The 23,405-nt window shown below is 35.6% G+C and overlaps 7 protein-coding genes across 9 annotated transcripts; 1 reads left to right on the forward strand and 6 right to left on the reverse strand.

Annotated features, from left to right (window-relative positions):
* Nucleotides 1-102: 102 nt before the first annotated feature.
* On the reverse strand, nucleotides 103-5,719 carry LOC145749356 (pre-mRNA 3' end processing protein WDR33-like). Its single transcript, XM_082565105.1, has 13 exons — nucleotides 5,601-5,719; nucleotides 5,176-5,401; nucleotides 4,851-5,015; nucleotides 4,655-4,756; nucleotides 4,433-4,587; nucleotides 4,212-4,332; nucleotides 3,557-3,660; nucleotides 3,301-3,424; nucleotides 3,114-3,223; nucleotides 2,944-3,054; nucleotides 2,704-2,843; nucleotides 2,487-2,605; nucleotides 103-2,430 (listed from the first exon to the last, which is right to left on the reverse strand). Exons 1-13 carry the CDS (start codon nucleotides 5,684-5,686, stop codon nucleotides 1,549-1,551), a joined length of 2,445 nt encoding a protein of 814 aa, XP_082421231.1. The 5' UTR covers nucleotides 5,687-5,719; the 3' UTR covers nucleotides 103-1,548.
* LOC145749365 (cytochrome b5 domain-containing protein 1-like) lies at nucleotides 258-1,504 on the forward strand. The gene is made up of 4 exons (XM_082565113.1): nucleotides 258-400; nucleotides 482-558; nucleotides 722-940; nucleotides 1,145-1,504. The coding sequence occupies exons 1-4, from the start codon at nucleotides 274-276 to the stop codon at nucleotides 1,373-1,375; spliced, it is 654 nt and encodes a 217-aa protein (XP_082421239.1). The 5' UTR covers nucleotides 258-273; the 3' UTR covers nucleotides 1,376-1,504.
* LOC145749364 (uncharacterized) lies at nucleotides 5,718-6,309 on the reverse strand. Its single transcript, XM_082565112.1, has one exon. It carries the CDS (start codon nucleotides 6,249-6,251, stop codon nucleotides 5,901-5,903), a length of 351 nt encoding a protein of 116 aa, XP_082421238.1. The 5' UTR covers nucleotides 6,252-6,309; the 3' UTR covers nucleotides 5,718-5,900.
* A 204-nt stretch (nucleotides 6,310-6,513) lies between these two features.
* On the reverse strand, nucleotides 6,514-9,440 carry LOC145751444 (vesicle-associated membrane protein 3-like). Of its 3 annotated transcripts, XM_082567586.1 has the most exons (7): nucleotides 9,321-9,390; nucleotides 9,132-9,198; nucleotides 8,467-8,563; nucleotides 8,205-8,363; nucleotides 7,930-7,981; nucleotides 7,381-7,407; nucleotides 6,514-7,297 (listed from the first exon to the last, which is right to left on the reverse strand). In XM_082567586.1, exons 2-6 carry the CDS (start codon nucleotides 9,164-9,166, stop codon nucleotides 7,388-7,390), a joined length of 363 nt encoding a protein of 120 aa, XP_082423712.1. In that variant the 5' UTR covers nucleotides 9,167-9,198; nucleotides 9,321-9,390; the 3' UTR covers nucleotides 6,514-7,297; nucleotides 7,381-7,387. The 3 variants fall into 3 exon arrangements, with proteins under 3 accessions (XP_082423712.1, XP_082423711.1, XP_082423713.1); XM_082567585.1 differs by lacking the exon at nucleotides 7,381-7,407 and having other exon boundaries at nucleotides 9,321-9,374; XM_082567587.1 differs by lacking the exons at nucleotides 7,381-7,407; nucleotides 9,132-9,198 and having other exon boundaries at nucleotides 9,321-9,440.
* An 870-nt stretch (nucleotides 9,441-10,310) lies between these two features.
* Nucleotides 10,311-14,716, reverse strand: LOC145750179 (lysophosphatidic acid receptor 3-like). The gene is made up of 6 exons (XM_082566140.1): nucleotides 13,831-14,716; nucleotides 13,237-13,508; nucleotides 12,560-12,759; nucleotides 11,776-11,944; nucleotides 11,489-11,702; nucleotides 10,311-11,386 (listed from the first exon to the last, which is right to left on the reverse strand). The coding sequence occupies exons 1-6, from the start codon at nucleotides 13,862-13,864 to the stop codon at nucleotides 10,743-10,745; spliced, it is 1,533 nt and encodes a 510-aa protein (XP_082422266.1). The 5' UTR covers nucleotides 13,865-14,716; the 3' UTR covers nucleotides 10,311-10,742.
* Nucleotides 14,717-14,865: 149 nt separating this feature from the next.
* LOC145751388 (potassium channel, subfamily K, member 16-like) lies at nucleotides 14,866-17,483 on the reverse strand. The gene is made up of 7 exons (XM_082567521.1): nucleotides 16,782-17,483; nucleotides 16,602-16,725; nucleotides 16,416-16,546; nucleotides 16,149-16,353; nucleotides 15,794-15,955; nucleotides 15,649-15,737; nucleotides 14,866-15,590 (listed from the first exon to the last, which is right to left on the reverse strand). Exons 1-7 carry the CDS (start codon nucleotides 17,088-17,090, stop codon nucleotides 15,447-15,449), a joined length of 1,164 nt encoding a protein of 387 aa, XP_082423647.1. The 5' UTR covers nucleotides 17,091-17,483; the 3' UTR covers nucleotides 14,866-15,446.
* Nucleotides 17,484-17,747: 264 nt separating this feature from the next.
* Nucleotides 17,748-23,253, reverse strand: LOC145751384 (uncharacterized). Its single transcript, XM_082567517.1, has 12 exons — nucleotides 23,139-23,253; nucleotides 22,938-23,048; nucleotides 22,664-22,758; nucleotides 22,414-22,518; nucleotides 22,035-22,175; nucleotides 21,696-21,877; nucleotides 21,508-21,627; nucleotides 21,246-21,351; nucleotides 20,753-20,873; nucleotides 20,407-20,539; nucleotides 20,143-20,291; nucleotides 17,748-19,665 (listed from the first exon to the last, which is right to left on the reverse strand). The coding sequence occupies exons 1-12, from the start codon at nucleotides 23,221-23,223 to the stop codon at nucleotides 17,933-17,935; spliced, it is 3,081 nt and encodes a 1,026-aa protein (XP_082423643.1). The 5' UTR covers nucleotides 23,224-23,253; the 3' UTR covers nucleotides 17,748-17,932.
* Between the last annotated feature and the right edge of the window lie 152 nt (nucleotides 23,254-23,405).

The raw sequence follows: 23,405 nt of genomic DNA on the forward strand, positions 1-23,405 counted from the left end.
ATAGAAATATAATCTCAAAACAGCCTGTTTTTTATAAATCGGAATTAAATGTGATAACTTACTTGAATAAATTAATTATAATCGATCAGTAAGTTTTTTAAATTATAAAAACAAACAAACTTATATTATTTTTTGTAACGTCATTTAATACACTTCGAGTCAAAATTATATTTTTAATTCTATGGTTGCTATAGTTACTAGTCGGGACTCTCCCTATAAAAGTTGTTGACAAAAAATTAATTCCAAAACATAAAAAGATTTTGTTTTATAAAAATGACCTCGAATCGACCAAAATATTTCACTTCAAACGAAGTCAGTCTGCACAACACGATCAAAGATATCTGGGTTTCGTATTTGGGAAAAGTATACAACCTAACTCCACTATGTGAAGAGTTTGTAGGTAAGCAGGAAGAAAATTTGTAAAAATAAGTAATTTAACAGGAGGTTCTAAACTAATTAACTTAACATTTTAAATTTTTAGGTGATATTCTATTAAAACCAATCATAGCAAGCGCTGGAAAAGATATTTCGCACTGGTTTGACAAGAAAACTGGAGATGTAAGCACTTCTATTATTAAAAGCTTATGGATTTTGCTTAACAAAACCAGCGCAAAGTGTAAAAACTAGATATATCACACTTTGCAGCATCTTGGAATTTTTAACATACTGTATATAATGTTAACGCGAGTTAAACCCAAAATTAAACACTTTTTTTTTCAAGATCCGTACCCACATTGATCCATCAACGGGCATCCGCAAATATTATGCTCCACACGGTAGATTTGTTCACATCCCACCTCCATGCCCGACTTCAGATTGGGCCAACGACTTTGGACGACCTTGGTGGAAAGACAACTCCTATGAGGTTGGGATTTTAAGTGAGAAAACAAGAATGGTCCGAATAATTAACACGCTTACATCTCAGGAACAAACAATCGAGGTGACACTTTACAATAAATCAAGCTTTGGATGAAAAATTATTCTAATTTAATTTTTGTGCAATGTATAAAAGAACAGAAAAAAGCCTTATTGGATCACAATAACTTCAAGCCTTTAAATGAAAATGTTAAAATCCCCCCTTTGACAAAAATCAACTTATTTAAACAATAATGCTCTCAGCTCAAGTAACAAGCTTGTGTTTCAGGTTTGTTCCGAGGAGAATATGGACGAGATCCTGCAGCGATATTTGAAATACAACTTCCATGCCTCTAGTTACACCTGGAAGTTCGATGGAGTTCCTCTCAAGATGGAGCAAACTCTTAAACAAAATGGGATCGAAGATGAGGACGAAGAATTCTACGAGCTTGGCATGGATCATGAACTCTGGACCCCAGCTATCCATCTTCATTTCAACGATGATCTCACGGAGGCTTGAACATAAGTTTTCCTTATCCATTATCTTTTTATTTTTACCATTTTAAATTTTGTAATAAATTTGTTTTTGTAGAAGCGATGAAAATATTTTTAAAATATAAACTTGTAACAAGACAGTAGAAAAAATCCAATTGCTTTCCTGAGACCTAATTGGTTTAAGATTTACCCCACATTTTATCTCTGGCTCCCCCTTCTTAACCTGGGTGGAGTTGCTCCCCGACCCCATTGCTCCCCACGATAACTCCCTCTCATGCCCCTACCTCTGGGTCCCCTACCTCTAAATCCCCCCCGTCGAAACCCCTTGTTTGGTTGAAACTCTTCACCCTCGACATAAATGTTGTCGTTAAACGGTTCAAAATGTTCAAACATTGGAGGCTCATAAAACTCTGGGTTGTTGAAATTATTCTCTTGAATAAATGTTTCCCCACTGTTATAGTTTTCAAAGTTTGGTTTGTTGTTGAATTCCATGTTTTGTGGAGGTTGATGATATTCATCATAAACTTCCCCCCAGTTCTTATCTTGGGGAGGTCCCATTCTATTATCAGGGTTGCCGTGACGTGGAGGAAATCCTCTTTGGTGGTGGGGAAAATGGGGTCTTCCCCTAAATCCTCCTCTTGGGTGAAAACCTTCATTTTGTGGGGTATTGTTCTCATGAAAGTCCATGGCTTCACCCTCATTAAAGTTTTGATCTGGGGCAAAGTTAGGGTCAGTAGGGAAATTTGGATCATGAAAACCATGGTCAGGGGGGTAATTTTGTTCTGGTGGGTAATTTGTGTCCTGGGGAAAGTTTGGGTCATGAAAATCGGGGTTATTTCTGGAAGGTGGAAAATGTGGCGAATGACCTTCAGGGGGGAAATGAGCACCCTCTTGTGGTGAAAAGTGATCAGGGGGAAAATCCATTAGGGGGCGTCGTCTTGGTGGAAATCTTCGTGGGTCAGTGGGTGAGGGTGAACGATGGGGAACTCCCTCTTTTTTTGACTCCCATGCTTGAGCAAATGAGCGCGGTACAGGCCGGGCGTAAGCAATTCTCTTCTTGTTGTCTTGTTGAGATAGAAGCTAAAATATGAAAATAAATGTAAATGCAAAAGTAGCGAAACATTTTTTAATTTTACCTTTCTGTCGAATTCGTTCTTTTCTTCATACGACCAATCAAGACCTGGAATCCCAACTTTTAAAACCTCTTCATCCCTTTTCTCAAGTTGGGCTACAGCCTGGTCAGTGTCCCCCATGCCTAACAAAATATTACAAAGTAAGTGCATCAGGAGCAACTGATACAATAAACTTAATTTCTGAAGAAGTAACATGACACATAAAATTAAAATTTACAACCTGGGATGATCGATGGATTCGAAGCCATGTTGTTATCCTCACTATTTGCCTTCACGGTTGACTGATTCGTCTCCTCGCCTGGGTGAGCATTGTAGCGATCTCGCATCAGGTCACCGGGCCGATTGCGAGTCCAAAACTTCCTGGAAACAACAAATTTTCCATGTTTACATAAGATCGGGTTGTTTAAAACATTACATAAAGGACATAATGTTGTTAATTTCAAACAAAACTGGAACTTACGTGCTGTGGTCGTTGGACCCTGAAACAAGAACATGGCCGAGTGGGTGCCACGCCAAACTCCAGATTAAGCTATCATGAGCGCCCTCAAGTGACCCTATCTCTTTATCCTCGCTGCAACACAGGTTTGATTTAAATATTGTATTCTCCTTATTTCGATCCCTGTTACTTACCCAACTTGCCAGAACATGATGCTACCCTCCGAGCCCCCACTTGCAAACATGTCTTCATGGATGGGGTGCCAAGCAACTGAGAAGGCTTCTTTTTTGTGTCCTCTAAACACCTGGAAGTAACAACTCTGTTAAAACTGAAACAATGTAATTGAGGTAAAGAAATTGTTGTGCAATGTGTTGAACCAACTTGTAGTTCTTGTTTAAGTTTCCTGATATCAAAAAGTTTAATTAAATGATCCCTTGAAGCGGTGAGAAACCAATTTCCATTTTTGTTGAAGCGAACGTCCATCACGGTTCCTTTGTGGGCATGTCTGCAATAAAGCAAGGTTCCTATTAAGTTGTGTGACACATTAAGACATTAATAGGGCACAGATACCAGTTCTTGTAAGTTTATTTACACAAACACTTATTACCAGAATGATTTTAATCACATATTTACTTACACAGTAGCCAAACTTTGTCCTGATTTCGGGTCCCATAATTTGACCGGGGTTTGAAGGTCCTTGCTCGCTGATGCGACAATTGACTTTTGAGGATGCCAATCCACCTGAAATGAAAGAAAATAAAAGTTGAAAGTTACAAGGGAATTAATAATTTTCAGCCCCATGACCCATTAAAATTAACCCGCTTTACATCAGCCCCATGCCCCATTAAAATTTACCCGCTTTACATCACCCCCATGACCCATTAAAATTTACCTGCTTTACATCAGCCCCATGCCCCATTAAAATTTACCCACTTTACATCAGCCCCATGCCCCATTAAAATTTACCTGCTTTACATCAGCCCCATGCCCCCTTAAAATTTACCCGCTTTACATCAGCCCCATGCCCCATTAAAATTTACCTACTTTACATCAGCCCCATGCCCCCTTAAAATTAAACCGCTTTACATCAGCCCCATGCCCCATTAAAATTTACCCGCTTTACATCAGCCCCATGCCCCATTAAAATTTACCTACTTTACATCAGCCCCATGCCCCCTTAAAAGTTTACCTGCTTCACATCAGCCCCATGCCCCATTAAAATTTGCCTGCTTTACATCAGCCCCATGCCCCCTTAAAATTTACTTGTTTATATTAGCCCCATTAAAATTTACCTGCTTCACATCAGCCCCATGCCCCCTTAAAATTTGTTCTTCATGACATCGAAGAAAATCCCAAATTCTTACTGTACCATCATCACTGGCCGTCACAAACTTGGAGTCTGTTGGACCAAAACTAAGAACAAATTTCATGATTACAAAAATCTACTAAATTCTAAACATTTTTAACAATCAAGAGAACTTTTTATGCTGCACCATGATAAGGAAAAACCCACCAAACAGATCTGCAAGCCTGGTCCTTATGGGCTTGATACATCTTAACATTGTTCATGTTAAGTTGCCAGTATTTAATATAACCCTGGTTGTCCCCAGTTATTAGCCAAGCATCATTTCTTGACCATGACATCGCTCTTACTGGACTGTCGTGAGCCTAAAAATACAAGTTTAACATAAAGTTACTCTTACAAGACCATATCAAGAAAAATGTAAAAACTCACTTGTAGAATGGTTTCAAAGTTGAAGGCAGTTCCATTCCATAAGGTGAACTCCCCACTGGCACTTCCAGTCACCAAACGGCGACCGTCGGGGGTCCAAACAACCTGAAAAACGTAAAATCTATTTTAATCTTGGTTTTAACAATACATCATCTTCTTTTTACATTTAAATTATATTAAAAAAAATTAAAAAACCAACTTTGTAAACTGGACACTTCATCTTGTTTGTCGCTGATCTCACAAACTTAGTTGCAACACTAGAGGCAGAGTTGTTTCGGTATGCGAGGGGGGATTGCATCTCAATGGAAAATGAGGGATCAGGCAGAAGAGATGGAACATCATCCTCACGTTGCCATCGGCGACGCTAAGGATTAAGTATCGATTAAAGTTAAGACAGTCACCTTAATTTGGTACACAAATGGTAAACCAGTTTTATACTTTGGTGATTACAATGATAGTTTATTAAAAAAGTTTTAACCAAATCTTGGAACCAAACCGCTATTTATGAAGAACAACAAACTTACAGCTAAATAAAGCACGCACGAAGGAGTCCAATCGATAACTTTTCGTCCGGACTTTTTTCGGTCATCCAAGTTTTGATTCTGATTTAAAACCGAAGAATTTGTTCGATCTCTTAATAATGAACCAGAATTATCCTCAAAGTTACCCAAGCGCGTTAATTTTTCGATTTCACGTTGTCTCATTTGTTGTTTAAGGAAGTTTGGTTGAAAAACATAAGGTTGGTATTGTCTAAAACATTTTTATTTTAGTTTTATTTAATTTCAAAAAATATTTATATTAAACTTGACACATTTCTTTTCATCTTGTATCTTAGCTTTCTTTAAAAGAATTTGTAACCTTTGTCTATATTTAATATTATTGTTTTTGGATGTTTATTGCTATTGTCAACTTATTATTTTTTGAGCACAACTTTTTAAAAAACTCGAACCTTTGTTGGTAACGCTGGCCTTGCTGACCCAATTCAGGAGGTTGCCCACTTGGCATTATAAGTTGGTTTGGGAATATTGACGACATTTTAAATTTAAAACTTCCTACCTCCTAAAACCTAAAAGCACAAATGTAAGCATGTCAAATAAATTAGTTTATTACAATTCAAAAGATTTGCTGTAAATTCAAACACCAAAACATTAACAAGTTGACTAAAAGTTAAATATTATTATTATTGAATTTTTTTTTATGAAACCAAAGCAAATCAATAAAATGCAAAACATTGTGACATTAAATTTATTTATAGAGCAAACAGGATCAAAAATGCGACCATAAGACAAAAAAGTCCCATGGCTTCAGATAAAGCAAACCCAAGAATGGCGTAGGAGAAAAGCTGTTGTTTGAGGCTTGGATTTCTAGCATATCCAATAATTAAACTGCCAAAAACAGTTCCAATTCCCGCGCCAGAGCCCGCCACGCCAACTGTTGCTGCGCCAGCTCCAATAAACTTCGCTGCCGAGTCGATGTCGTTTTGTTGTGCTGTCGTTTGTAAAGAACGAACATCGGGTCTTATCATAGAACAACTTGAAGGTCGAACTGCCCTTAGACTGCGAAGAATTGCTGGCGCGGATGTAAATCGAGTAACAAACATATTTTCTTGTCAGTAAACTTAAAAATTTTTGTAATCTGCGTGAAACGACTGACCTCAAGTTTTTATAAAATTAAAATCCAGTGTTGCCAAATAATAAGTTTGTTTTGCGAACTTTGGTATTTTAAAAAAATTTTTTTCAATAAAAACATAATAAAAAATACTCAGTCTCGCAAACTTACCAGAAATATTAAAGTTATTTTAAAATATTTAAAACTAAATTCATGACAAACTATCTTACCTACAACCAAAATACAATCGAGGATAAATCGTGTTTTTCTTATTATAAGAATCGCACAAACAACAATAAAGCATGCACGACACTAAAACTACATTCTGCGTCATACGAATAACATCATTGTATTTAAAATGACGTCACAAAAGTGTTTTTATACAAGGTGACCTCTAATATATAACATTACATATTTACGTCAAAATGTTTGAATAGTGACGTCATAAATAAATAGATGACGTCATATAAGGTAACAGTGGAACAAAACACTGCGATAAATCGACGTCTTTAAATAAAAGGTTAAAAATTATTAAATAATGACGTAGTGGGTGTCATAATGTGACGTAACAAGAGCTTGGTGTGATGCAATATTAGTACTCCAGTATGACGTAATAAGTTTCCAGTATGACGTAACATAATAGCGTATTAATAATTTAGATCATTCCGTTTATGCATAATATATTATTAACAATAAAATAATGAACTGTGCAAAAGAAATGACGTCGTATTGACGTCATCGCAGTTAAAATATAGCAGATAGTGACGTCATATGATGGTTACCATGACACCAAGATTAATACTAAACGGCAATTGCAAAATATTAAATTACACAAAATACAATAATTAAACAACTACGGTTGCGATTGTTACGTCATAACAATTGTTAAGAAATTCTGGAACGTAAGATATGGTAATAAACTTTGGTGACGTAACAATACAATATGACGTAGCATTTGAAAAGTGCGTTGTCCAGAATAGGTGTAAAAATGTCCAGAATAGGGGCCTTACTCTTGTTTTTGGCTCGTTACAACAGAAACTGAATAAAAATAAAAGTTCGTGAAACTTTGTTAAAAAACAAAAATATTTCAAAATGTTTAAAATGTTGTGTTTGTGGTTTACCTGCTCCTTATTTAGTTGAATAGTAAACTGTAAAGAAAAATAAAAAAGAAAAATTAAAACTTGAAAACTTAAATTAACACGTAACAAAGTACGACAACCAGATGTCGTCATAAGTGACGTCATCACATACGTGGTACAAGCAATCCCATCTGTTCGACAATAATCGACTTAATTAACAACAATCGCTAAATGTTAAAGTCTTAATGACGTCGCAATCGCGTCTGATTACGTACGATCGATATTGGTGCGCAGTAGAGCTGTGCGCATGTCCCATAACAATCACGATATCGATTTGTGGGTCACATATGTCCAAATGTTCGTTATTGTGACGTTACAACTTTATATGACGTAACAATAAAACTAACTCGCAACAAAATGTTAAATTTAACAGAAACCTAAATAATTTATAAGCGACGACTTTAAATAAAAAGCCCAATCTTAAAGCAACAAAATATTTAAAAACCGAGACAGAAAACAAAAAAGCCAAAACATGCAAAGTTGTGTGTGTTGTGTTGTGTTTAAAATGTTTAAGACATTGACAATACTCACCAACAATAATAATGATTATAACTAATATGAGGATGATTAGAATTGCCCACATCTGAAATAAATACAACATCAATAACTCATGCTACTTACTTATGATCACTATTAATATCACAGCTATTACTACTGACAGCATTATTATCATCTATTTAAGCATGGGGAATTAAAATATTTGTTTAGTTGTAGTAGAATAGGTTTTTTTAATTAAGGTGAAATTTAATTAGTTCTTAGTTTAAATAAAATACAGAAACACAAACAGGCAACCCAAAAAGTCGAACCTTGCAGTTCTTCCACCAATATTTTCTCTTCAACTTTGCAGCTTGTGTCTCAAACTGGGATGCACCTTGCTGAAGAGCGTCTGCACGGTCGTCCAACTCGCTCAACTTCTGATCTCGTTCGAGAACTTTATCCACATTTGTGCGCATTATATCAACAACCTTTGTTCAAAATTATGTTAAATAAATGGCAGTTGGCACAAAATTTAAAGTGGAAAAAGTTAAATTATAACGGCCTGACTTGTTAAACGACAAGTCAACTTACATCATCAACTTGGGCCTGGGTTTGTTGAAGCTTTTTTGAGGCCTGGGAAGGGGGACCCCCTTGTTCACCCCCATAGTTTGATGTGCCTCCATATGACCTGAAACACATTAGGGGTCAATTATTCAGGGTCCATTAAAATTAAGTTTGGGGTTTCTTTAAGTGTAAGTGTATCAAGGCTTTCAGAAAACAAAATCACTCTAAATCGGATCTTTCGGCTTATTATCGTACAAAGGGGGTTACGTTTGGGCTTTTTTAATTGCACTTTTATAATTATACAAATTAATTGAAGCTTTTAATTAATAAAAACTCTGTTAAAGTATCAAAACAAACTCTAATAAAATAAGGTTAATCCGAATGACATGTGTTATATTGTTGGCATTTTTCAGCAAAAATGCCAACTTTTAAATATAAATGAAACACTGGAATTTATGTTACATCAAAGTCAATTAAAAATATTTTGAAATCAGTAACAAAAAAATTAAACTTTTAACTAAATTTGGCCCAATTCGAATTACAAAATTTACATATGACACAAATATAAATTAATGGCTTTTTGATGTTAATTTGAAACAAAGCATAATCTCACAGAAAACAAAATCAAAGAAACCGTGCAATATCCTGATCAAGTAAACTAGAAAGGCCTCGAATCAATTTATTGATTTTACCTGCTTGTGTCAGGGACAGCTTGGTATCCTGACATTATGATGTCACTAATGTTTATGATGTCACAATCTGATATTTATTATGGCACAATTTTATGAAACGTTTATGAAAATTTAATAATTTAATGTGACAACGTAATTCTAGATAAAAACATGATTTTAATGCAAACAAGACAATAAAACAAAACTCACATTTTAAATTAGTTGAAGAATTTCTTGAAATTTCAAAATATACAAAACTTTAATCAGTAACCTAATAAATAATTAAAAAAGTTATTGTCCACCCACAACAGCTGATATATGAAAGTTAACAAATTAAAAATTTCTGTTTTTTTAAGTTTTTATATCCAATAAAACAAAATTTTTGATGGTTTCTGCTTATATTATAAAATTAATTTTTAACAAAGCATAAACATTGAAACTCAAAATTTAATTTAACTTAAATTTTAAAAGCTGCATGTTTCCAAAATGACTCATTAATGACTAATATTTTGCAATAGCGGGAATTAAAAAACAAAAAAATATATATGCTTTAATAACTTGACATACAATAAACTAACTGACTTATAAAGGCTGTTAACACTTCACTTATTATGTGAGATGTTACAAACAGACTAAAACCATGATCCAAGTTAACTCTTATTTTGCATTTTTGAAACTAAATTATATTTCAAAAATAATAACAAACTGACAAAGCTATTGTGCTCTATAGCAATTTAGTGACATTACTTGACTTTCAAATTGTCAGACTGTAGGTTATAACAAAAACTAACGGCAGCAATATGCAGTGTAGGTCTGACGCAAATTGGTTGACAATTAATTTATCAAAACAACAAAACTAGGAAGCTGCGAAAAAGGCAATTTTTTAATTACGAAATGTTTTCCTATTAAACATTCTAAACCAAGCTGTTAATTAACCAACAACGCCAAACTAACTAATAAACAACATTTTGTTTTATTTTTATTAATTCGACCAAACCCTTCGTAAAATTTGTTAACGCTAAAGCTGCTCACTCAAGCGAAACCTGATAAATAATCACATGACGTAGAACATCCGGGGCACTTTGCGTTTAGTTAAATTATTTAAAACTTGATATAACTAGACATTCACTTAAAAAATTAGCCATTTTTATTTTAATATACAAACTAAGTATAAAAAGTAGTTACTAGTAGCTTATTCGGATTAAAATGCAATTGATTTTTCGATATCCCCCAGGATATTGGCTTGAAAATTTGCCCTAAATAACCATCTGGTCATTTAAAAGGCTTCTTAACGATTTCAATTCTAAATCTGATTGCTTAAAAGTTAAAGGCATGAGGTTTTAATAATAACGACGTTCTTAACAGAAGAATTTTACCAAAAATTTTCAGTAAACTTAGTTAACACTTCGTGCAAAATCTACAAAATATAAATAATTAAATAATTTGATTCATTATTAAAGCAAAGGTTGCACTGTCGCCAGGTTAAAATGTTTAAACAAAATATAAAAGCAGCAAACGTAAACTAATTTGGCCTAAGTAAAAATAAATACAGAAGTTGTACTTATTTTGCCTCACAATCGGCAGCTTATTTAAAACCCAATCGCCCATAAAATGGACACACATAATGTTGTGTTACAACCCACTAACGCTACTGCTTGTGATCTCTTTTACACCACCTTGCGGTTGTTGCTTGGTTTTGGGTCTCTTTAGAGCAGTGTCAGACAGCGGCCCTGTGTGGCCAGCTTTCGAGTCGCCCGCTTTTCTTCGCTCAGTAGACCCTTGGCCGTCGGGTGTCCTCCAGGAGTAAGTATTCGAACCAGGAAAACATTTGCAGAGGACGCGGCGAACTCCAGTCCTCATCTCTGGAAAACGCCAAAAATAGACCCAAGGATTTACCAACGAGTTAAGCAATGATGTTGTTAGAAGGACCTTGACGGTTTGAACATATCTTTTATCAATCTCAATGTAGGAAATCATGAACAAAACACCAAGCGGGATCGTGCTAACCAGAAATAAAGCCAGGATCATAATCAAGGTTCGGAGCAACTTCATGTCGCGTTTTTTGCACCTTTTCATCGCCAACGTAACATTCGATTTTACTGACATTGCGTTTGAGTTTCTTCTACTCGTCGAGCTCTCGTGCGCCAGCAGGCGATTGATAAACATTCGATGTCTCCACGAGGTTTTGGGTTTGTTTTTGGTTGAATCTTGGGAATTAGAAGTAGACTTAACTGAAGAAGGAATAAACGGCATGTCTTCAGTTCTTATCTGGTGGTCTAGAAATATTTTAAATTTGTTAAATGTTTTAAAATCTTAACAAAAATCAAATAAAATTCTGTAATTAAAATTTTTGTAATCAAAACAGTTAGATGTTTTACCGGCATGGTTATTTCCGCTGGAGGGCACTCTGTTTGGTGCTAAACAAGCAGGGTTTCCATGAGAAGAAGGAGCATAAACTGAGGGTTTAAATTTTTTTGTGGAAGTGCTGACGAAGTGGTAGATACGGGCGTACAACACACTCGGAATGATCGGCATCAAAACAAGAGAAAGACCGAGATACAACATCGAACCTTTAGTGAACGGTGGGTTCGTCTGTGGAGACAAATAACATCAATTAAAATTTATCACTAAAGTCATAAAAAAGCTCCACGAGCGGGATTCGAACCTGAGAGCAATGTTCAACTGGAGTGCACACCATGTAGTAAACTCCTGAAGTGCTGTTGATTGGCATCTGACATAAACACGTGTCCACACAATTCCATGACGTCATCACTGGTATGACGAAACAAAAAGTCGGGATGACCCACGTCATTGCGATCCCACTCTTTATTAATCTACAATAACACAATATGACGTCATAATAAAGCGGTGAGATAAATCGAAACTAATCAGACTACGAAGGAGTTGTCTGAGAGCTTAACAGCGGGGACACGTGACGCATAATATAAAAGCCACTGTGACGTCACAAAATACTTTGTGGTGACTTACAATTTAACTTTATAGTCGAAAAATGTTTTATAAGACTCGGGTTTTTCACTGTTTTGGCATTTTTCAAAACATGGAGGATATTATGCTATAAGTGAACCAGGAACCATATCTTCTACTTAATCGGTTGTAATTCAAGTTTAAGAAACACTTTATTGCACTTTTAAGTTTTTGTTATCAGGTGACAATTGCTGAAATATAATTGTTTAAAAAACGATCACAATGTTAAATATTATGCTATTTAACTGCCAGTTTTTAACTAATTTCGCGATCAAAAATATTTTAAAACGCGGTGTACTTTGGTTGTTATGTCATAATCAATTGGAGTGACCACGTTTAAAAGTTTTAAAAAGATTGAGGACAAACTACGTCACCACTTTAATATAATCTTACAACAACACATACGATATTACCAAGTTGTTCGACCCCCAATGTTTAAATATTTAGTTTATGACGTCACAAACCTTTTCCTTTTTTGGTTTCCCCATCTGTTTCCTTGACGACTCCCCCTAACAACACCACCGTCACCCTTTGACCCCTTAGTGACGTAACAATAACGATCGATAGCGATGACGAGTTGGCTGAGCAAAGACGACCACACGGTGACGCTCCAGATACTTTTTTGAACCAGCTCGGAAGTTGGGGTCCGGAAGGGGAGAAGGAGCTGGAGATAAAAAGATTTTAAATTTGGAAGATGTTAAATTTAACGAGTTGAGAGGAAATTAAATTTCTTTGAACTTTGCTCGAAACTCCCAACAATTTATTTCACAAGATGATGAACTTTACGAGACTTCCACATCGCGCGAAAACAATCGACCTACTACGTCACAATTAACCAAACAAGTCACGTGTGTGTGATACGTAAACAATCCAATTTCTCATTGTATGTGGTTATTACGTCACATTGGTTTGTATTAAACAACAGTTAAGAAATAATTCTGATTTCCGGTTTAAATTAGCTGCAAATTTTAATCACAAAAATATTTTGAATCAAACAAGCTGGTAAACAATCAGGTGAATTGTGCGTCACATAGCGTCATAAGAGCCCGATTATGACCAACTTTGTAACAATAAAGTACCTGAACCAAGACACGTAAACAATAATTAACATTTTTTTTTACAATTTAAATCAACTTTTTACCTTTTGAAGCCCGAATATCCAAAGTAGTAGCAACCCTGTTAACATGTCCGCTACAGCTAGGTTACAAATACAATAAAAAGTCGCTTTATGCAACTTCTTCCCACCCAGCAGGATCACCAAAATAACGACCAAGTTGGTCACCCAGATGCCCGACCCAGCTGTGGAGGCAAATATCTCAAAGTAGCCGGGTCCTTTGTCGTCCTGCTGACACGGGGTTTCAATGTAGCCTTCCAACAACGACTGGTGGCTCGTGATTACTCCAGGATGATGATCTGTGAATATTTTTAGTTTTAAAAACTTTCCACTACATTTGTAGTCAAACCTTTCATACTAGAACATTTGAATAATATCAACAACAATAAAACATTATATTATCGCTCACATCTCAAATTTCATAATTAGACCGGTTTGGTTACGTCACCACAGGAAAACAAATACCAACCCTTTACCGAAGTGAGAACGACAAAATAGGTTTATTCGCACGAATAATGTCCCTGGTGGTAGTGCAAGGGTTGAAGTGGGTGGTTAAGAATATTTTTTTAATTTTTAGATTTAAACGCGCATTGTTAGAAAATAATCAAAATAATAAAAAACCTTTTTCTGCATCGATATAAATTCGTCCATCCATCTTCAAGTTTCAAGTTTTAATAAATTTCCTAATTTCTGCTGAACAAAATTAACATATTCCACATTATTCTACGAAAAATCTATTTCATTCTATCTCTGTGACGTCACAACTATCTCGCTTGACACAATTCTAGATATGATTAAATGAACGAAGATGTTTCAGTTTTAAACGTTTATTACGTCACAATAAGGTGGCGCAAAGGTATCGCAAGTGCGAATCCCTGTTGCAAGCCCACGTGACTTCCGGTTAAAAATAACTCACGTGGCACGTGTGATTGTGACGTCATAACCAGATAGGGAAAGTTGTTTGTCAATCACAAATATTAATTATTTCCGAAAACTTTTATGTATTCTACAACTTTGTTCCACTTTTTGACATTTTACCTCACAATCTATCTTTGTTACAACACTGTTTCGTCATATAGGAATAATGACCAATACCTTGCATACAATGGCCTATGTGGCCAATATGGCGTAACAATTCCTAATTGTTGTCTTCGCTAAAACTTCTCAATATTTCGTTTTTTTGTTAAATCCGTTACAGCCTGGGAATAACACTTTGTCACGTGATCACTGTGACAATAAAGTCATGTGTGACGTAATAGTTGGACGGAAAAGCGTGGGAGAGCCTAAGATAAAATGTTCATAATCTGCTTAAACAATTACGCGGTAAACAACAAGAACATAACGAACATCTAACAATTCCCCCAGGTTTCCCAAACTTTTAAACCTTTGTGAAAACCAAATTTAAAACCAGTGATGTTTTCTATTAATCCAGTTTCCTACCAAGCTAACACAACACAGACGCGACCTGTCAACTCTTAATGCAAAACACTGTACATTATTACGTCACAATCTCTTTACAATCATTTATTTGTTTTTCACCTTCGCCTGCAAAAGCGACTTAACACTTCGAGCGCGAATCAAAATGAGGCGAAAAACGAGAAATTCCAGAAAAGAAAAAAATGTTTTGTGACCTCACAACTACCGCATAATATTTATGTGTGGTTGATTGATTGCTGTAAGTAGATCCAAAATGTATAGCCAACGATTTTTCCGGCTTCCTTATAATGGTTATTGTGACGTATTTGAAATTCGACGCATGCCAGGTGTGATGTCATAAACGGGGATGATTTTGACGTGTATTTACTGGCCATTGATTTATGGTTTTGTGACATCATAAATAAATATGAAAGGTCGCGCGAATTTGCCTTAAATTAAATTTTAAAAATATCTAAAACCAGACGTTCTGTGAAGTCACAATTGCTCAGCGAAATATTTCTTCGCAGACAACTTCGTTGTCTAATTTCTGGGAACAAACGCGCCACGTGTTCAGGTGATTGTGACGTACACAATGCCAAATTAAACAATACTAGACATAATGCAAGGACTATGATGTCACACTGAAGCATTTGTTTAATATCGAAGAGTAACCTCAATAAGATTACTTCGAGTAAAACTTTTTTATTTAAGGCAACTATAGTTTATACCCTGTAAATTTTGAAGTTGGAATTTGTAAAGTGACGTCATAACACAACGAAAACAACGTCAAGTTTATTAAATGACGTTATTATGACGTTATATTAGTTGTCCGAGTTAGCGTTCACGACCGCATGAAAACTCCCAGGTCCCAATAACGATCGGTTTGTGACGTCACTCTTTTCTACGTCACAACATTTTAACCCATCGGGCTCAATGACGTCAGCAATCGATTCACTTTTCTTAACCTATGACATCATAATACTTCTTTAAAACATAATGACGTCACAAATGTATATAACAAACCTTCATGAGAATTGGATCTTCGTTATCCTGCGAGGTCGAGAATTGTCTGACCGCTTTCTGTGCGATATTTCTTGTCAAAGTTTTCCCTTCTAAAAATGACGTCATTATATTTAATTGTTTCTACAATGACGTCATAAATACCTACTTCTTATGATAGAAGGTCGGGCGACGGTTTCCTTCAAACTTGCCGCCTTTTTCTTCATCGCTACAGCGATTAAGTTAATGATCATGGCCAGCCAGGAGAGACCAGCGATCAACCAAACTAGAACCAAGAAACTGAAAACGATTCCGCCCTCAGAGCCCGGGTCTGAAACAAACAAGCTTATTATAGCATGAACGTTCAAAAGTTAACCCCAGGGAAACGAACGAGCAAAACTTGATACAACTTGTTGCGAAGTCGTTTAAAACAGCAAATAATAACAAGTTGGCGATGGCACCTGAGGTCTCAATGGGAATCGGACCCAGAACCACAAATTAAATATCACTCGATGTCGCCTTACCTGGAACAAAATCCCCGAAACCGATCGTAGTAAGTGTCACTATGACGCAATAAAGACAATCTATAAACGTCCATTGTTCGTCGTTTCCCACCAATAATAGAAAAAAAGTTGGCATTATGACGTACAATGCTAACCCAAACACAAAACTGAACACCACGCTCGCGCGCTTCAGGTTCGAAAATCGACGACCGCAGCTTTTGCCAGCCTATAAAACAAAAATACGTCATAAAATAACAAAGTAGCATAAATATGACGTCATAATCCTACCTTTCTGACGTAATAGGCCATAATGGAGCCCAGCTTGGCGGCGAGCAACGCGGTAAAAGGAATCGAAACAAAAGCGAAAAAAATGCAAAAAACTTTTCCGCCCTTCGTCTCCGGTGTTCTTACTCCGTAACCTGGTTGACGTCACATTATAAGTATGACGTCACAACTAGTAACTTAAATACAAACCTATGGTTGTTGCAATTGTAAAGGCTAGAACAAACGCTTGATTGAGATCAAGTTCGGGAATTCCCCGATAATAACTAGTGTTGCCATACAAGATTGCTCCCTCCGAGTGAGCCAGTTCAACTTTCTGTAAAGTGACGTCATCAGCATTTAAAGCGCATTGTTACGTCAACAAATACATACCTTGATAAAGAAATCCACGTCACGCAGGGTGATTCCCCGTTGTTGAGCAAATTCGAGTTTATATTGAGCGAACCAATGAGAACGCGGAGATCCTGAGTTGTTCTCGATGGCCATGAACAACAAAGCCCCCAACAAGTTGAATAGAATATAAAATACCAACGTTGCCATGACAACAACATTGCTCTTCAGATTCGGCTTGCTTTTCTTTGTCACGTCATTATCTTTGTTGCCACTTTTCGACGGACCTTCGATTGTTGATAGGTCTGTGACGTCATCACCGACTATGACGTCATCATTTGCGCAACTCATTTCACAACTTTTTAAACAAAACTTAACGACTTAATAAAAATAATTTTTAACAACTTCCCATTTTTGATTCGACATTTTATCAAATTATTTCCTTTTCAAGTTAACGCGAGTGTTGCCATTAACTTAACATTTCCTATTTTATTGCTTAACAACACAAGTACTTTGGAAACACTGATTCTTGTTATAATTTTTATTTAATCCAAAAATAATTTAACAAAACTTTGCCGCTCCTCAATCACATGAATAAACAGATGTTAATACGTCATAAACATATGACGTAATAACCAATGAATGAATCCCAAGCGAGTTAAGGCCGTTGAGGTATCGGCCTTTAGCGCCCACTGACGGATATAAATAAATGCTTCGAAGAATTCACCATAAGTGCAATGTGTAACCTGGACAAAAACAGCGAATAAAACTTTTGTGATGTCATCAAATAATGACGTACTTACCAGGTACGGATTGGGGTTAAAATTCGTCATGAAACCCCCCCCTGCCGCCCCCAAAATGGAAGCTGAATCCCCCACCACCAAAGGGGTTAAACCCGTGGTGGCCCCCACTGTTCTTCTGTTCCTCGGGGTCAAGGGGGTCAACGCCCGCGTCAAATTTTTTCCGCATTTCTGTAAAATAAAATTTCTGGATTAAAATTTAATCGGAAAATGTTTTTGTTGACTTGTTTTAGTTCCAACCACAACTTTCTAGAATTCGAACATTTATTATCAAACAAACATGGCAATATTGGCATTACGACTTGTTACGTCACACTTGCTACGATACGTCACAATACAACGACAATGAAAAAAACAGAAACTCTGACAGGTTTACAATTTAACACTATGACGTCACAGTTCCTCGCGGTAGTGTTGCTGTCTTCTTATTGGTTCGTCATTCCATCTTTGGGTATTCCCCCGATGACGTGAATAATCTCCAGAATTCACGGATGTCCTTTTCTGTTCGTGATGGTGATCACGTGATTCAAATCCTCTTGTGTCACGACCTTCATAATCACGCGTTCTATCTTCGTACGACCTTCGGTCACGTGACCTATCGTCACGACCCCCACGCGACCTTTCATCACGACCCCCACGCGACCTTTCACTATGACCCCCACGTGACCTATCGTCATGACCCCCACGCGACCTTTCACCATGACCCCCACGTGACCTATCGTCATGACCCCCATGTGACCTATCACCATGACCCCCATGTGATCTTCTATCATAAGCCCCATGTGAGCTATCCTTTTGACCTTCACGTGACCTTCCATCATTATCTTCAGGTGACATTTCTTCCTTGTTGACTTTAATAAAGTTGCCATGTTGGTCTTTTACAAAAATGTTTCCATTTTCATCTTTAAACACTTTTCTCTCATTTAAACTTTCTTCACGTGATTGTCTTCTATCTTGAAAATCCTTTTTCTTTCCCATTCTCTCACTTTGCCTTCTTCTTTTATCTTCGTGAGATTCTCTTTTTAAGGTAAACATCCCGTTCTTCCCCTTAACATAAATATTCCCTCGTTCATCCGTGATTTCACCACTTTCATCATAAAACAAACCTCTTGGTAGTTCTTCTCTTTTAGGGGTTTTTACCTTAGAAGGGTCCTCTTTAGGGGGCTGCACCCTCTTGTACCAGTTTCCATCACTACCCTTAATCAACACATCTTCTTCTTTATCCTCTTGTTCAGGACCCTGGGATACCTTCCATCTCCCGTCTTTCCCCTTGTGATACCATTTCCCATCAGTTCCCTTCGTGTAAGACCGGGTTTTGTCCTTCTCAGCTTGGCTTCGTTTGCGCTTTTTGGGATTTTGTTTGGACTTCTTTTTGTTTGTAGTTTTCTCTTCAGGTTTGAAATCCATGTTTTCTTTAAAATTTCGTTGATTTTGTTGCTCTCTTAGCTTCTGTTTTTCATATTTTTCTCTTTCGTATTGTTCCCGTTGCTCTTTTTCAAACTGCAACTGTCTCTCTTGTTTTTGTCTTATTTGTTCTTGTTGATGAAGTTTTTCTTGTTGTTTTTCATATTGTTGACGTTGTCGTTCTTCTTGTTGTTGTCGTATAAATTGTTGTTGTTGTCGCTGCCTTTCTTGCTGTTGTTTTCTCTCAAAAAGTTCTTGTTGCCTTTTCTCAAACTCCCTTTTTCTTTTCATTTCTTCTTCTTGTTGCCTTCTCTCATATTCTCTTTTCCTTTTTATTTCTTCTTCTTGTTGCCTTCTCTCATATTCTCTATTTATTTCTTCTTCTTGTTGCCTTCTCTTAAACTCTTCTTGTCTTATTTTTTCATCTTGTTTATTTCTTTGATAGAAACTACTTCGTTGTTGTTGTTGCCAAGCAGGTTGTTGATCATTGTTCGGTTGCCATGGTTCCTTTGTCTTGTCTTTCCGCTTGAACGGTTCTTGATTGAAAGTTTTAAACAGATTCTCGAAAATATTGCCTTCCTCTCCACCCCCCTCGTGTGGTGAGGACTGAAAGAAAAACTCAAAGATCTTCCCGGAGTTTCCCATCGCCCGCTCTTTCTCCCAATCCTCGACATCATTCTGATCCAGAGGATCAAAACCATCCAAAAAGATCTTCGTCAATTCTGTTTAAAAATAAAAATTTAATTTAAGATTTTAGAAAATTTATTTTAATTTAGTTTTGTTAAAATTTTTAGATTAAGTCTAAAGTTTAAGTTTTACAAATTAATTAATTTTTTAATTAATTTACCAAATAACTCACCTCATGACCCTGAAAGTTCCCAAATTTGCTTTAAAGTTGAGTTTAAAACAAAACCATTATTAGTTGTTCTACAGCACACTACAAATTGAGGCGACAAAAATGGCACAAAATCAATGAAACAAAAAGACGAGTACATTTAAAGTTTTGTATAAAAACATAAGAAACTAAAAAGCAATAAAAATTTCATCAATGTTATGGAACTTGGTTCTAATTTTCACATTTAAATAAAATGTAAATATAATAACTAACGATATCTTAAAACTATGCTAAATAGTTGATACTTTCTATTATGAAATATAAATTTAAATGTTAACACCAAAAATATTCTAAAATAATTCACCAGGATCACTGAGGACTTCCTTGGCTGCTGCGATCTCAATAAACTTCTTCTCAGCTTTCTTTTTATCCTCCTCATCCTGGAAGTTGTCCGGATGCCACTCTCGGGCCAACTTCCTGTAAGCTTTCGTCACTTCCTTTTTGTTCGCACTTCTGAAGATTTATAAAAATATTCAGAGGATGTTTCTTTATTATTTGGTTTATTGAAAGATTTTGTCGCCTGTTATTATTTTTGGTTTGTTTGCTAAAATAATATTTAATGTTCTACCTTGAAACGCCCAAAATTTTATAATAATCTCGTTTTTGTGACTGTTTCAACATTTTTTGAGCTTTCTTCAATTTCTCGTTTAAACCCGGATAATTTTCATCAATTTGGGAAGCTTTTTGTAGATCGTCCACAGCTGAGAAAAAATTAAATTATAACTAATAATTATTTGAAAACAAGCTTTCAAAAAATAAAACAAATCTAGGACTAACAAACTAATGTCTACAACAGATATTAAAACTAAAGTTAGCGAACATCTCCTAAAGTTAGCGTACACCCCCTAAAGTTAGCGAACACCCCTTAAAGTTAGCGTACAACCCCTTAAAGTCAGCGTACACCCCTTTGTTACCTTCCTCATAGTTGGCATGTTGTAAATGTGCATCAGAGCGTAACATGTATGCCGGCATATTTCCAGGAGCCAACAAAATGACTTCGGTTGCTATAACGATAGCTTCTGCTTCATCATTTGCCTAAATAGGTCTACTGGTTAGTTACTACATTAAAAGTAAACAAAAGTTTTTGTTTAAATATTTGCTAACCTCTAAATTTTAAACATTTGTGACTTTGTTTAAAATAAGCCCCAAAAATAAGTGTGAAATAATCTTTAATATTTCCACGGTTACAATCTAGTATTGCCCGGTACCTTGAGAATATTTCCCCAACTGAGTGTGAACGTGCGACAATAACACAAAACCACTCGCTAGTCTGACATCTTGTGGCGGGATTGCACGGACCGCCTCGTAACAAGCATCCAGGGCTTCCCCATATTTTTTATCCCACTTTTAATTGTTTACAAAATTATTATTGCCCAAATAAACACGTTTAAACTTTTCAACACTTACTCGAATGTAACATTCACATATCTTGAGTTTAATTTCAACGGTCAAAGGTTGGATTCTAGATTCTTGAGCCAAAGCTTTGTTCAGTTTTCCAATTGCTTCCTCCCAACTATGATGTCACAAAGTTTAGAACATTTTAGATTATTTATTATAAAGTTGTCATAAATAGAAAATAGTTAAAACATTTTCAATCAATAAATTTAATGCTTTCTGTTATAAGTTGGATAATTTAAAGTATAGTACTAGAGCAGGGGTTATAACTTACTTGTTGTCGGCCATCTTTGTTTTCGCCGACTCAATTGTTTTAAATAATTTCTTAACACTTTTGTAATGCTCAAAACACTCCTTGTGGTCAGGATCCAACTTCAAACATTGTCGAATCTCACTGAGGATAAAAAAAAAGTGAACGAAAGTGTTTAAGTAACAAATAATATTTATGACATCACAACTCACTCTAATGACTGTTCCACCTCACCGAGCATGTACCACAACACTGACATCTTGAGGAAAGCTCTGGTGTTATCGCTCCTAAGTTGTGTGGTTGGTTTAAGATCGGTGATCGCTCTTCGGATGTCCCCCAACTTCTCGAACGAGTGGGATCGCATCTCTCGGTAGTCTGCGTTCCATGGACATGACTGTAAAGTTTAATATTAGTTAGGTCTGCCATTAAGTCTAAGTTTTGTTTAAGAAAGTGGATTTTGAGAAATTTAAATTCATAAAATGATTTAAGGGTAAAAGTTATTATTTAAATATAAACAAGCTAGAAATGTTAACTTTTAATGGAAGCTTTACCTCAATAACTTGCGTAAGAAGTTCGACAGCTTTGTTAAAGTTGTTCAATTCCATTTCCTTCTGAGCGTTGATCACGTTTCTTCTTAGAGGTCGAATCTCCTCAACTTTGGCTGTGGCGTGTGCATTTTCTTCATGGGCAAGCTGGATATTAATATTAGTTACATAGTTTAATTGTGGTCACAGTGTGAGTAAACTTTCTACACCAGCGCCAGTAAAATTATCGACATAACTTACGTCACATTGAGTATTTAAATTAAATATATTTTATAGTTATTTTATGTTCATAAATTCTACATTATTGCTTATCAGGAAACAATAATAATTAATCCACACAATACAATTATAAAACAATAATGATTATGACAAAACAATAACTCACCACGACTTCATAATCAGTCTGAGCTTCATTAAATTTTCCCATTTTTAAAAATAAATTTCCTCTCTGTAATCGAGCTTTAACAAACGTAGGTTGTAACTTCACTACCTAAAATTTAAAATCAAATAAAATGTTGGTTTCATAAAAATAACAGTTAATAACTTTAACGTTTACTCATCCTAATTCTAATGTTTGCAGTTCACTTAAAAAGATAAATCCTAGAAAACATAAAAATAATTTTTGAGCTTCAAACCTGGTTGAGATCTGGTAGCGCTGACCTTGACTTCCCCAAAGCCAAATAAACGGTCGCTCTCATGTAGTAAGCCTGGTAGTTTGATTCGTCGTTGTCTACATAAAGTTTTATTACTAAGTTGAGGGTTTGTAATTTGCAGCATAAAAAATAAATCTTAAATAAAATCTTATCTAGAATTGTAAAGCTTTCAAAATAAAGACCACTTACAGAAAGCATTAAATTTATAAATATTCACCCCACTTTAATGGTTAATTAATCTCAATCTAGAACTTACCGATAGCAAGATGAAATTGTGTTAAAGCTTCGTTGAGTTGACCAGCATGTAAAAGTTGATTTCCGTGCGTTAAATGTTTCTGGGAATCACTTTTATCAACCCCTTCAACTCCTGTTTGTGGTGAACAAGTTATTTGTTATTTAAATATTAAAAATTTAAAATATTGTTGAAAATTAAAAAAATAAAATGAAATAATTTCACCTTCAAAATGCAGATCCAACAAAACCAATAAAATGGGAATTTGTGAAATCAATTTTTTGGAATATTTTCTTGTTAACCACGTCATTATTACCTAATTTTTATCTAAAAAAGTTAAGTACAATCAATTACTTGTAGTCCTGCTAGTCCGGCAATATAACCAACTTTCTAAATACAAACAAACGTATACAGTAACTTGAGGTGCAGAAAAACCAAACTTTTTAAACTTCACCCGTAACTATTACCTAACATGCAGATACAGATAATAAG

This window comes from Corella eumyota, chromosome 4, assembly GCF_963082875.1.
Source record: "Corella eumyota chromosome 4, kaCorEumy4.1, whole genome shotgun sequence".
Lineage (NCBI taxonomy): Eukaryota > Metazoa > Chordata > Ascidiacea > Phlebobranchia > Corellidae > Corella > Corella eumyota.